Genomic DNA, 14,411 nt, shown 5'->3' on the forward strand with positions numbered 1-14,411 from the left:
AGCCTTTCTTTGGTTCAATTGAATCTGTTAATTAATATAAAATTTGTAGGGCATTTCTGAGAAAGAAACCAAGAAGGCAAAGAGAGGATATATGATAATATTGACTGGTAATCCAAGGAGATCTTACACGTATATAAAAGTAAGGGAGTAACCAGAGACAGGGTAAGACACCTTGAAGTTCAAGGAGTTCACCTTTTAGTTGAACCCCAGGAGATGAGAGAGACACTAAATGAATATTTCACACCAGATTTACAACGGAGAAATAAATGAATGCTGAAGAATGGAAGGAAATAAATTTTTTTATTTTAAAAACAGCTCACATTGCAGAAGAGGAAGTTGGAGGTCTTAGAGAATATAAATTTGTTAAATCTCAGGGACCCAATCGGATGTATCCTGGAATATAGTGGACAGTAAGGGAGGAAATTGCGAGACCTCTTGCAGAAATATTGCATCATCTATAACTACGAGTGAGGTGCCTAATGACCTAAGGGTGGCTAATGTTGTATCTTTGTTCCAGAAAAAGTTGGAAGGAGAAACTGGAAAGCTATAATCTGTGAGTCTGACTTGGGTTGTGGGTAAATCATTGGAGTTAATTTCAAAGGATAGGATTTATGGTCATTTAGAGAGGCAAAGTTTCGCTTAGGAACAGTCAGCATGGTTTTGTGTGAGGAAAATCACGTCTCACAAACTTGATTGAGGTTTTTGAGGAAGTTATCAAAAACACTGATGATGGCAGGGATGTAGACATTGTTTACTTAGACTTTAGTAAAGCCTTTGACATGGTAGACAAATTGGTAAATTTAGGTCACATGGGATTGAGGGTGAGCTTGCCAATTGCATACATAATTGGCTGAATGGAAGGAGACAGAGAATAATGGTGGAGGGTTTGTTTTTGGACTGGAGGCCTGTCACCTACAGTGTTGCACAGGGACCAGTTCTGGGTTCTCTTGTTTGTAAATTTAGATGATTTTGTTGAGAAGACATGGTGAGTAAGTTTGCAAATGACGATAAAATTGTTTTCATAGTAGATAGTAGAGAAGGTTTTATAAGGTGATGAAGGTATCTTGATGAAATGGGTCATTGGGTTGAAAAATAGCAGATGAAGTTCAATCTGGATAAATGCGAGATGCTGCATTTTGGTACAACAGGTAGTGGTAGGACTTATACAATTAATGGTCAGTCATTGAGTAGTGTTGTAGAGGAGAGGGACCTACAGGTCTTTGATGTTTGCGTCACATATAGACAAGATGCTTAAAAGGGCATTTAGCATATTTGCCTTCATTGCTGAGTCCTTCGAGTGTGGGAGTTGTGAGATCATGTTGTACAAGACATTGGTATGGTCTCTTCTGGAATACTGTGACAAATTTTGTTCGCCCGGTTAGAGGAAGGATTTTATTAAGCTGGAGAGGGTTCAGAAAATATTCATCAGGATGATGCTGAAAGTTTGAGTTACAAAGAAATTAGATTGGCTGGGACTTTTTTCACTCGAGTGCAAGAGGTTGAGAGGCGACCTTGTAGAAATTTATAAAATAATGAGTGGTCAAAATAGAATTAACGGAGCATGTCTTTTCCTGAGGATGGGTGATTCCAATACTAGCAAGCACATTTTTAAACTGAGGGAAGACAGATTTGAAAAAAAGACATGGTGGACAAAGAGGGTGGTTTGTGTGTGGAATGAGCTTCCTGAGGAAATGATGGATGTGAGCATAATTACAACATTTAAAAGATGTTTGGATAAGTACAAAAAGGTTTGGAGGGATATAGATCAGGAGCAGGCTGGTGGGATTAATTTAGTTTGGGATTGAACTCGGCATGGACTGGTGGGACTGAAGGGTCTGTTTCTGTGCTGGATGGCTCTACGACTCTGTCTTCATGATAGCAATGACATTGTGTTCCCATGTTTTAACTTGTGCCTTGTTCATCAGACTCCTTACATTATAATAAATACTATCCAACAATGCTAAACACTCTTGCACCTTAACTGAGTTGAAATGGGCGGTGCTAGAAAGCACAGCAGGTCAGGCAGCAATCTGGGAGCAGGAGAGTTGACGTTTCAGGTATAAGCCCTTTGTCAGGAAAGTGGAGGGGGAAGGGGGATGAAAGATAAATAGGAGGGTGGGGTTGGCACTGGGGAGGATGGTAGCTGGGAAGGCAATAGGTGGATGCACGTCATAGGTAATCATGATAGGTCGGTGGGATGGGTGGAGTGGGCAGGTGGGAAGGAAGATGGACAAGAGTGCGGTGCAGAGTTGCAGGGTTGGATCTGGGGTGCGTTGGGGGGAGGGATCATTTGGAAACTGGTGAAGTCGATGTTGATGCTGTATGATTGAAGGGACACAAGGTGGAAAATAAGGCATTCTTCCTCCGTTTGGTGGGTATCTTTGATTTGGTGGTGGAGGAGGCCAAGGACTTTGCATAACCTTGGTGGAGTGGGGGGAGCGGAGTTAGTGATTGGCTACAGGGCGATGGGGTTGTGTGATATGTGTGCCCCAGAGATGTTCCCTGAAATGCTCTGTGAGTTGGCATTCTATCTCCCCGATGTCGAGGAGACTACATTGAGAGCAACAAATGCAGCAGACGAAGTGGATGGATGTGCGGGAAAATAAAGCCCACTATCTCCCACAGCTACCTTGACTACATAACCTCCCATTCCCATTCCTGTAAAAATGTGATCCCTTATTCCCAATTCCTCCACCTCCATGTATCTGCTCCTAGAAGGAGCAGTTCCACTCCTGGATATCCCAAATGTCCTCCTGTTTCAAGGACCGCAATTTCCCCTCCCACATGATCAAAATTGCACTCCAGGGTATCTCTTGCATTTCCCATACCTCCGCCCTTGAACCCACCCATCCCAATTGTAACAAGGATAAAATGTCCCAGTCCTGACCTTCAAACCCACAAATCTCTGGATACAGCTTATTATCTCTGCCATTTCTGCCACCTACACTCAGACCACACTACCAGAGATATATTTCCCTCCCCATCCCTATCAGCATTCCACAGAGATCATTCCCTCATCAGGTCCACGCCACCCCCCACCCCCAACCAACCACCGTCCACTCCCAGCACTTACCCTTGCTGCCGCAAGATGTGTAAAACCTGCACCCACACCTCCCCCCTCACGTCTATCCAAGGCCTTAAAGGATTATTTCAAATTTAGCAGAGATTTTCCTGCACATCCACCCACCTCATCGACTGCATCCATTGCTCTCAATGTGGTCTCCTCTACATCGGTGAGACAGAACGCCAACGCATGGAGCAGTTCAGGGAATATCTCTGGGATGCACACACCAAACGACCATGCCACCCTGTGGTCAACCACTTTCAATCCCCCTCCAACTCCCCCAAGGATGTGCAAATCCTGGGCCTCCTCCTCTGCCAAATCAAAGCCACCTACCACATGTCCCTGCAACCACACAGCATCAACAACAACTTCACCAGTTTCCAAATTTCCCCTTCTGTCACTTCATCCCAGATTCAACCCTCCAACCTGGCACTGCCCTCTTGCCCTGTATAATCTGTCCATCTTCCTTCTCACCCACCTGCTCCACCCTCCAACTGACCTATCACAATTACCTCCCACCTGCACCCAGCTATTGCCGTCCCAGCTACCTTCCCCCACTGCCACACTGCTGTTTATCTCTCAGCCCCCTCCCCCTCCATATTGCTGATGAAGGGCTGATGCCCGAAACATCAATTCTCCAGCTCCTCAGATGCTGCCTGACCTGCTGTGCTTTTCCAGCACCACACTCTTGACCTGATCTCCATCATCTGCTGTCCTCACTTTCTCCGAGTTGCACCTTAAGTCGCCAATAATGTTTATGCCTTCTGGACTCCCTTATTGTCTGTTCTAACTTTGGCATTTCATTTCTCCTTGTTGGACCTTTGTCTAGATTCCATCCCCCATCAAATTATCATATATATTTGAGCAATAGTCAAATTTTTCTCACTACTTTTTAAGCTTAAATATTACGGGGTCGACTATTACATGGATACTATTTTTCAGGGGCTGAAGTTCATGCCTGTCAAAAATTCAGACCGTATCATTAACAGAAGCCCAACTGATGTCTAAATGAATAAAGGGGAAAAAAAACCCCCAAATTATAGGAATTCTGAAAACCTGGAGAAGAACTCAACAGCCAGTGGACTGGAAGAGCGGGAGGAAGCAGAACAACCAGCAAACTGGAATACTGGGGCGGAAGTGATGGTCGGCACACTGACTCATAAACGTTGATCTATTATCTGTGAGGAACTAGGGTCAACATTTACACAAGGTATATGGAAAATTCCAGGGTATTTGACCGAAACTAAGTGAGTTGACCTTTACATGAGATTGACTATTACTCAAGTACATACGGTAGTTTAAACTCCATCAGATCGAGCAAACCTCCCTGCAAGGAATTTGGCCCCATTCCAGTTCAGGTGCAAACTCATCCATGTTGTACATGTTGCACCAGAATGGTGCTAATATCTCATAAATCTAAAGGTCTCCCTCCCGTACCTTCTCTCCAGTCATGCATTCACCTTGGCTAACCTACTTACTCACATGTGGCACCCAACATAATCTAAAGATTGCTACCTTTTGAGTTCTATTCTTTAATCTATTTCCTGATTCCATAAATTGTACAAGCAGGATTTCTTCCTTTTTTCTACCTCAATTATTGGTACCAATATGTACCATGATCTCTTTTAATTTGTCCTCTCCCTTCAGAATAAACTTCAAGTGTTGAGTGACATCCCTGACCCTGGCATATATCATGCCAGAAATTCGTTATTGGCCTCAGAAATGCCTATCTGTTCCCTTCACAGTGGAAACATTGTATATTAATGTTCCTCTTCTTCCCTCTTGTTCACTCATTGTACAATATGGTAGGCTCCTGCTGATGTTCTCTGTACAGCCATATCCACCAGCAGAATGCAAAACAGATATCTGCTGGAAAGGGGATGGCCACAGAGGATTTCTGCATAGCCTGCTTTCCTCTACTGTGTCTCATGATTATCCATGTCCTATCAGCTTGATCATTCTTCAGCTGGGTTGTGACCACCTCACTGTATGTGCAATCTCATTTCTGTCTTAAAGTTTTTAACTTTCTTTCTGGTTTGAGCATGTTTTGTTATTTTTACACTTGACATAGGCGGTTTACATTGATAGATGGAAGAAATGTATAACTCTCCATCTTGAGCTGCCCGAGGAAGTGGTGGAGGCTGGTACAATTGCAACATTTAAGAGGCATTTGGATGGGAATATGAATAGGAAGGGTTTGGAGGGATATGGGCCGGGTGCTGGCAGGTGAAACTAGCTGGTTGGCATGGACAGGTTGGACCGAAGGGTCAGTTTCCATGCTGTACATCTCTATGACTCTCAAACTCTAATATTATGTTTTGGATCTTTAGGTATAAAATGCACTGTGGCATACAGTGCTCCTGAAATGAATGCTATGATCTCCAAGATCTGCAACAGTGAAGTTTGCGTTTGTGCTGAAGGTACGTTCTATGCACAATATTAGGCTGCGACAATAAGTTATTCATTAGATTAAATCATCCTTTCCTTTTCTCTGACTGTGTTTTATTTGAGAATTCCATGAAGGCCATATAGTTGACATTTGCTTCAAAGGTATCCTTGCAGTAATCCTGCAGTGCAGGCACATGTGCTTAAAGGACCAGGAGCTTCAGTCCATTAAAGGTTCATCGATGAAGTTGATTCAGAATGTTAGCTCGGATGATATGACTAACACTATATTATTCTGCATTCTAGATGGGTGAGTCGTGCGGTTTGATAAATTGATAAGGAAGAAACATGCATATGTTCTATCTGTGCATATTTAAAATTGCACTTAGGGTTTGGTAGTAAGGTAGTAGCATGCAGGTGACAAAATCTTAATAAAAGACCATTGTCTCCTACATTACAATTCATTATATTTACACAATGAAGTGAATCAATTTGAAATGAAATGTATAAATTCAGTTAATTTGAACAGTTCACGTCTTTTTTTCTTTTAATACAGAACAGTACAGCAGCCCTTCAGCCCTTGATTTTGAGTTGATCTTTTATCCTACTCCCAAAACTAACCACAGACCATTCATTTTACTCTCATCCATGTGCCTGTCCAAGGGTCACTTAAATGTCCCTACTACCACTGTTGCGAAAGTGAGGACTGCAGATGCTGGAGATTAGAGTCAAGAGTGTGGTGCTAGAAAAGCACAGCAGGTTAGGCATATCCGAGGAGCAGGAAAATCAACACTTCGGGCAAAAGCCGTTCATCAGGAACTTCCAGCACTACACTCAACTCTACTACCGCCATTGGCAGTGCATTCCACACACCCACCTCTCTCTGTGTAAAGAACTGACCTCTGACATCTCCCCTAAACCTTTGACCGAAACCTTAAAATTATGCCCTTTGTGACAGCCATTTCTGCCCTGGGAAAATGTCTCTGACTATTCACTCTATCGATGCCTCTCATCATCTTGTACACCTCTGTCAAGTTGCCTCTCACCCTTCTTCACTCTAAGGAGAGAAGCCTCAGCTCCCTCAACCTTTCTTCATTAGACATGCCTTCCAGTCCAGGTAGCTTCCTGGTTAATCTCCTCTGCACCATATCTGAAGCTTGCACATCCTTCCTTTAATAAGGTGATCAGAATTGAACACAATATTCCAGGTGTCGTCTAACCAGGGCTTTTATAGAGCTGCATCATAACCTCACAGCTCTTAAACTCTATCCCTCTGCTAATGAAAACCAACAGACCATTCGCCTTCTTAACAACCCTATCAACTTGGGTCCCAACTTTGAAGGATCTTTGGATATGGACCCCAAAGTCCATCTGTTACTCCAAACAGCCAAGAATCCTGCCTTTAACCCTGTATTCTGCATTTGAATTCAACCTTCCAAAGCGAATTGCTTCACACTTTTCCAGGTTGAACTCCATCTGCCACTTATCACCCAGTTCTGGATCCTGTCAACATCCCGTTGCAAACTACACCAGCCCTCCACACCATCCACCACTCCACCAACCTTCATGTCATTGGAAAATTTACTAACCCACCCTTCCACTTCCTCATCCAAGTCAATTATAAAAATAAGAAAGAGTAGAGATCTGAGAACAGATCCCTGCGGAACACAACTAGTCACTGAGCTGCAGGCTGATATATAGTTGACAGTAATGAAATATCAGTAATTTATCAATATTTGTGCCCATCTCTCATATTTCCAAATAGGTAGAAATGACACTAGATTATGTGTAAAGTTATTAGCATTTATCCAATTATCACCTTTTTTTTCTCTCTCTCTTTTTCTGCCTGTTTCTACGGTATTGGTTCTTTCTAATCTACCACACTAACAATCAATTGACCGACCTGTTAATACCTATCCGTCAACACTGGAACCTTATTCAATTTTTCAACTATTATCATAATGAATCATATTTTCAGTAATTGTAGCATTTCATTCATCTATTACATCCAAGAAACATACAATGGTCTGCCTGTCCATCTGTCTGGATTGTTAGAAACGTTTGTGCATCTGTTTGTAAGCATTGTCACGTTATTCATTGTGAGTTAAATTGTTTGTCTTTAACACACTGCATAACAGGTTCCTGTCCTCAACTTAAACACGTCTTGTCCACTGAGGTGAATGGATCAGCTCGGGTAGAATTTGCCTGCTACAGCCCCATTGTGGATTACGGTATGTAATGCTTATCACAAAGCTCGCTTGTCTCCTGCTAGTAAAGGAACAATGATAAGCTCAACTTTCTGACAGTGAGGTTCTGACAAGGACTCAGGTTCGATTTAGCCTCAGGCGACTGTCCATGTGGGGTTTGCACATTCCCCCTGTGTCTGCTTGGGTTTCCTCTGGGTGCTCCGGTTTCCTCCCACATTCCAAAGATGTGCAGGCTAGGTGAATTGGCCATGCTAAGTTGCCCATAGTGCTCACGGATGTGTAGGTTAGGGGCATTATTCAGGGGAAATGTAAAGTAATACCATAGGATTGCGAGTCAGGGTGAGATACTCTTTGGAGAATTGGTGTGGACTTGTTGGGCCAAATGGCCTGTTTCCACACTGTCGGGATTCAATGAATCAGCAGTATCTTTTTCTTTCTCCCATGAGTTGGTGTACATTTAGTTTGATATCAAAGGTGCATTTGGGCGGAATGCGTGACAGTAAATGAGGAGGAAGTCACATGATGATATTCTCATGCATTGGCCACAGTATTGGTTGAATTTTCTGAAATCGTCCAGAGCTATGTTTCCAGGTTGACATGGAAAGGGAATGTTACATTGGCTGACTTGGTGGGGAGGGGGTGGTTGAGTCATGTGACAGAGCTCAGGATTAGTGTGCTCATCTTACGGACAAATGTGAGAGGATGCATTTTGGAAGTTAGACAGTTAATGACAGAATGGTTAGGAGTATTGATGTGCAGAGGATTCTGGGTGTCCAGGTCCACAGATCACTGAAGGTGGCTGTGCAGGTAAATAAGGTTGCAAAAAGGATCCATGGCAAGGACCATTGAATATAGACACGTTCTGCTGAAGTTTTATCGAACTTTAGTTGAGTCGCACTTGAAATATTGCATACAGTTCTGGTCACCACATGATGTGGATGCTTTGAAGAGGGTACAGAAAAGGTTTACAGAGGATACAGAAAATGGTGTTCCCGGTATAGGGGATTTTAGCTGGGAAGAAAGGTTGAATGGACTGAGTTTGTTTTCATTGGAATGCAGGAAGTTGAGGGACGACCTGACAGGAGTTTATAAGGTTGTGAATGCCATGGAGAGAGTGAAACATATCAGGTTTCTTTTCCCACAATGGAGAGGTCAACTACGAGGGGACACTGATTCTAGGTGTGAGGGGGGAACGTTGAAAAGTGATGTGTGAGGGAAGACTTTCACTCAAGGAGTGATGAGTGCCTGGAGTACATTGTCAGAGGAGATGGTGGAAGCAGATACAACAGTATTCAAGAACTACCTGGATGAATACATGATAGGCAGGGTAAAGAGGGGTCTGGATATTGTAAGTGAAGACAGTTTTTACATGGAAGGGCCGAAGGGTCTGTTCCTTGTTCTTAGTTGTCTTCTGTAGCTAGTGGTAAAATAACACTCCATGAGGAAAATCTGGAATTCCAGATAAATCCAGTTGGCATGCATGATGCATTACCTCCAGTGGCCAAAGCAGTTGCAAATAGCCATCAAACATCCCAGGAAATCCACCCCAACGACTGCTATAAAATGGCAATATTCTTGACAATATACTTTTTCACTTGGAAATTGTTAAATCTGAGAACCCGAATGGGGGAAAGAAAGGTCACGCCATGAAATTACAGAAAAGGCAGCAAGTTATTGGGAGCGGAATACATTTTGTTTTGTTGACGTTTTGTCTTTATTGGTGCTTATTCTAAATAACAGGTAATCCAAACCATTCTCCATTTAAAAGCCATAAAGTGAGGTTTGTTTAGCATATTTTTGATACTACAAGAGAGGAAGTGTGGGTACATTTCATTTTTAAGTAAAGTTGATTAGTGTTGGTATATTTAATAAATGTATTCAGTTTTAACTAATGCAGTTTATTGGCAATAGAAAGTTCATTACCGAACAGAAAGAACAACAGAAATGCTGCTTTAATCTCCAAAGAGTACTTTCTGTGCAATGTGGGAAGTCCAGTCAGTATATTGTGTCTTGGAGAACTACAGGTGCAGGAAGGATTCTCAATAATGGCAGCTGAGGTCCATGTTTAATATATTGAGCAGGAGCTGGTACCAGTTGATGCACTTGTGAACAGTGAGGTACACTGGAGTAATAACATCACACTATCGCAGTGAAACAGTGAGGGACACTGGAGTAAAAACATCACACTATCGCAGTGAAACAGTGCGGTACACTGGAGTAAAAACATCACACTATCGCAGTGAAACAGTGCGGTACACTGGAGTAAAAACATCACACTATCGCAGTGAAACAGTGAGGTACACTGGAGTAAAAACATCACACTATCGCAGTGAAACAGTGCGGTACACTGGAGTAAAAACATCACACTATCGCAGTGAAACAGTGAGGTACACTGGAGTAAAAACATCACACTATCGCAGTGAAACAGTGAGGTACACTGGAGTAAAAACATCACACTATCGCAGTGAAACAGTGCGGTACACTGGAGTAAAAACATCACACTATCGCAGTGAAACAGTGAGGTACACTGGAGTAAAAACATCACACTATCGCAGTGAAACAGTGAGGTACACTGGAGTAAAAACATCACACTATCGCAGTGAAACAGTGAGGTACACTGGAGTAAAAACATCACACTATCGCAGTGAAACAGTGCGGTACACTGGAGTCAAAACATCACACTATCGCAGTGAAACAGTGAGGGACACTGGAGTCAAAAAATCACACTATCGCAGTGAAACAGTGAGGTACACTGGAGTCAAAACATCACACTATCGCAGTGAAACAGTGAGGTACACTGGAGTCAAAACATCACACTATCGCAGTGAAACAGTGAGGGACACTGGAGTCAAAACATCACACTATCGCAGTGAAACAGTGAGGTACACTGGAGTAAAAACATCACACTATCGCAGTGAAACAGTGCGGTACACTGGAGTAAAAACATCACACTATCGCAGTGAAACAGTGCGGTACACTGGAGTAAAAACATCACACTATCGCAGTGAAACAGTGCGGTACACTGGAGTAAAAACATCACACTATCGCAGTGAAACAGTGCGGTACACTGGAGTAAAAACATCACACTATCGCAGTGAAACAGTGCGGTACACTGGAGTAAAAACATCACACTATCGCAGTGAAACAGTGAGGTACACTGGAGTAAAAACATCACACTATCGCAGTGAAACAGTGCGGTACACTGGAGTAAAAACATCACACTATCGCAGTGAAACAGTGCGGTACACTGGATTAAAAACATCACACTATCGCAGTGAAACAGTGAGGTGCACTGGAGTAAAAACATCACACTATCGCAGTGTAACAGTACGGTGCACTGGATTAAAAACATCACACTATCGCAGTGAAACAGTGAGGTGCACTGGAGGAAAAACATCACACTATCGCAGTGAAACAGTGCGGTGCACTGGAGTAAAAACATCACACTATCGCAGTGAAACAGTGCGGTGCACTGGAGTAAAAACATCACACTATCGCAGTGAAACAGTGAGGTACACTGGATTAAAAACATCACACTATCGCAGTGAAACAGTGAGGTACACTGGAGTAAAAACATCACACTATCGCAGTGAAACAGTGAGGTACACTGGAGTATAAACATCACACTATCGCAGTGAAACAGTGAGGTACACTGGAGTCAAAACATCACACTATCGCAGTGAAACAGTGAGGTACACTGGATTAAAAACATCACACTATCGCAGTGAAACAGTGAGGTACACTGGAGTCAAAACATCACACTATCGCAGTGAAACAGTGAGGTACACTGGAGTCAAAACATCACACTGTCGCAGTGAAACAGTGCGGTACACTGGAGTCAAAACATCACACTATCGCAGTGAAACAGTGAGGTACACTGGAGTAAAAACATCACACTATCGCAGTGAAACAGTCAGGTACACTGGAGTAAAAACATCACACTATCGCAGTGAAACAGTGAGGTACACTGGAGTAAAAACATCACACTATCGCAGTGAAACAGTGAGGTACACTGGAGTAAAAACATCACACTATCGCAGTGAAACAGTGAGGTACACTGGAGTAAAAACATCACACTATCGCAGTGAAACAGAGGTACACTGGAGTAAAAACATCACACTATCGCAGTGAAACAGTGAGGTACACTGGATTAAAAACATCACACTATCGCAGTGAAACAGTGAGGTACACTGGAGTAAAAACATCACACTATCGCAGTGAAACAGTGCGGTACACCGGAGTAAAAACATCACACTATCGCAGTGAAACAGTGAGGTACACTGGAGTAAAAACATCACACTATCGCAGTGAAACAGTGAGGTACACTGGAGTAAAAACATCACACTATCGCAGTGAAACAGTGAGGTACACTGGAGTAAAAACATCACACTATCGCAGTGAAACAGTGAGGTACACTGGAGTAAAAATATCACACTATCGCAGTGAAACAGTGAGGTACACTGGAGTAAAAACATCACACTATCGCAGTGAAACAGTGAGGTACACTGGAGTAAAAACATCACACTATCGCAGTGAAACAGTGAGGTACACTGGAGTAAAAACATCACACTATCGCAGTGAAACAGTGCGGTACACTGGATTAAAAACATCACACTATCGCAGTGAAACAGTGAGGTGCACTGGAGTAAAAACATCACACTATCGCAGTGTAACAGTACGGTGCACTGGATTAAAAACATCACACTATCGCAGTGAAACAGTGAGGTGCACTGGAGGAAAAACATCACACTATCGCAGTGAAACAGTGCGGTGCACTGGAGTAAAAACATCACACTATCGCAGTGAAACAGTGCGGTGCACTGGAGTAAAAACATCACACTATCGCAGTGAAACAGTGAGGTACACTGGATTAAAAACATCACACTATCGCAGTGAAACAGTGAGGTACACTGGAGTAAAAACATCACACTATCGCAGTGAAACAGTGAGGTACACTGGAGTATAAACATCACACTATCGCAGTGAAACAGTGAGGTACACTGGAGTCAAAACATCACACTATCGCAGTGAAACAGTGAGGTACACTGGATTAAAAACATCACACTATCGCAGTGAAACAGTGAGGTACACTGGAGTCAAAACATCACACTATCGCAGTGAAACAGTGCGGTACACTGGAGTCAAAACATCACACTATCGCAGTGAAACAGTGAGGTACACTGGAGTAAAAACATCACACTATCGCAGTGAAACAGTGCGGTACACTGGAGTAAAAACATCACACTATCGCAGTGAAACAGTGAGGTACACTGGAGTAAAAACATCACACTATCGCAGTGAAACAGTGAGGTACACTGGAGTAAAAACATCACACTATCGCAGTGAAACAGAGGTACACTGGAGTAAAAACATCACACTATCGCAGTGAAACAGTGAGGTACACTGGATTAAAAACATCACACTATCGCAGTGAAACAGTGAGGTACACTGGAGTAAAAACATCACACTATCGCAGTGAAACAGTGCGGTACACTGGAGTAAAAACATCACACTATCGCAGTGAAACAGTGAGGTACACTGGAGTAAAAACATCACACTATCGCAGTGAAACAGTGAGGTACACTGGAGTAAAAACATCACACTATCGCAGTGAAACAGTGAGGTACACTGGAGTAAAAACATCACACTATCGCAGTGAAACAGTGAGGTACACTGGAGTAAAAACATCACACTATCGCAGTGAAACAGTGAGGTACACTGGAGTAAAAACATCACACTATCGCAGTGAAACAGTGAGGTACACTGGAGTAAAAACATCACACTATCGCAGTGAAACAGTGAGGTACACTGGAGTAAAAACATCACACTATCGCAGTGAAACAGAGGTACACTGGAGTAAAAACATCACACTATCGCAGTGAAACAGTGAGGTACACTGGAGTAATAACATCACACTATCGCAGTGAAACAGAGGTACACTGGAGTAAAAACATCAAACTATCGCAGTGAAACAGTGAGGGACACTGGATTAAAAACATCACACTATCGCAGTGAAACAGTGAGGTACACTCGAGTAAAAAATCACACTATCGCAGTGAAACAGTGCGGTACACTGGAGTAAAAACATCACACTATCGCAGTGAAACAGTGAGGTACACTGGAGTAAAAACATCACACTATCGCAGTGAAACAGTGCGGTACACTGGAGTAAAAACATCACACTATCGCAGTGAAACAGTGCGGTACACTGGAGTAAAAACATCACACTATCGCAGTGAAACAGTGAGGTACACTCGAGTAAAGACATCACACTATCGCAGTGAAACAGTGAGGTACACTGGAGTAAAAACATCACACTATCGCAGTGAAACAGTGAGGTACACTGGAGTAAAAACATCACACTATCGCAGTGCAACAGTGAGGTACACTGGAGTAAAAACATCACACTATCGCAGTGAAACAGTGAGGTACACTGGAGTAAAAACATCACACTATCGCAGTGAAACAGTAAGGTACACTGGAGTAAAAACATCACACTATCGCAGTGAAACAGTGCGGTACACTGGAGTAAAAACATCACACTATCGCAGTGTAACAGTGAGGTACACTGGAGTAAAAACATCACACTATCGCAGTGAAACAGTGCGGCATATTGGAGTAAAAACATCACACTATCGCAGTGAAACAGTGAGGTACACTGGAGTAAAAACATCACACTATCGCAGTGAAACAGTGCGGTACACTGGATTAAAAACATCACACTATCGCAGTGAAACAGTGAGGTACACTGGATT

At 42.8% G+C, this 14,411-nt stretch overlaps 1 protein-coding gene across 1 annotated transcript in view; it reads left to right on the forward strand.

Annotated features, from left to right (window-relative positions):
- Nucleotides 1-14,411, forward strand: part of LOC122541279 (complement C4-like) — a 327,363-nt gene that overhangs the window by 282,404 nt on the left and 30,548 nt on the right. Inside the window, exons 37-38 of the mRNA XM_087979764.1 lie at nucleotides 5,395-5,484; nucleotides 7,588-7,680. Coding sequence (XP_087835890.1) covers nucleotides 5,395-5,484; nucleotides 7,588-7,680 — 183 coding nt within the window. The remainder of the gene's footprint in view (nucleotides 1-5,394; nucleotides 5,485-7,587; nucleotides 7,681-14,411) is intronic.

This window comes from Chiloscyllium plagiosum, unplaced genomic scaffold, assembly GCF_037043375.1.
Source record: "Chiloscyllium plagiosum isolate Xiang-an unplaced genomic scaffold, Cpla_swu_hap1 HiC_scaffold_35, whole genome shotgun sequence".
Classification (NCBI taxonomy): domain Eukaryota; kingdom Metazoa; phylum Chordata; class Chondrichthyes; order Orectolobiformes; family Hemiscylliidae; genus Chiloscyllium; species Chiloscyllium plagiosum.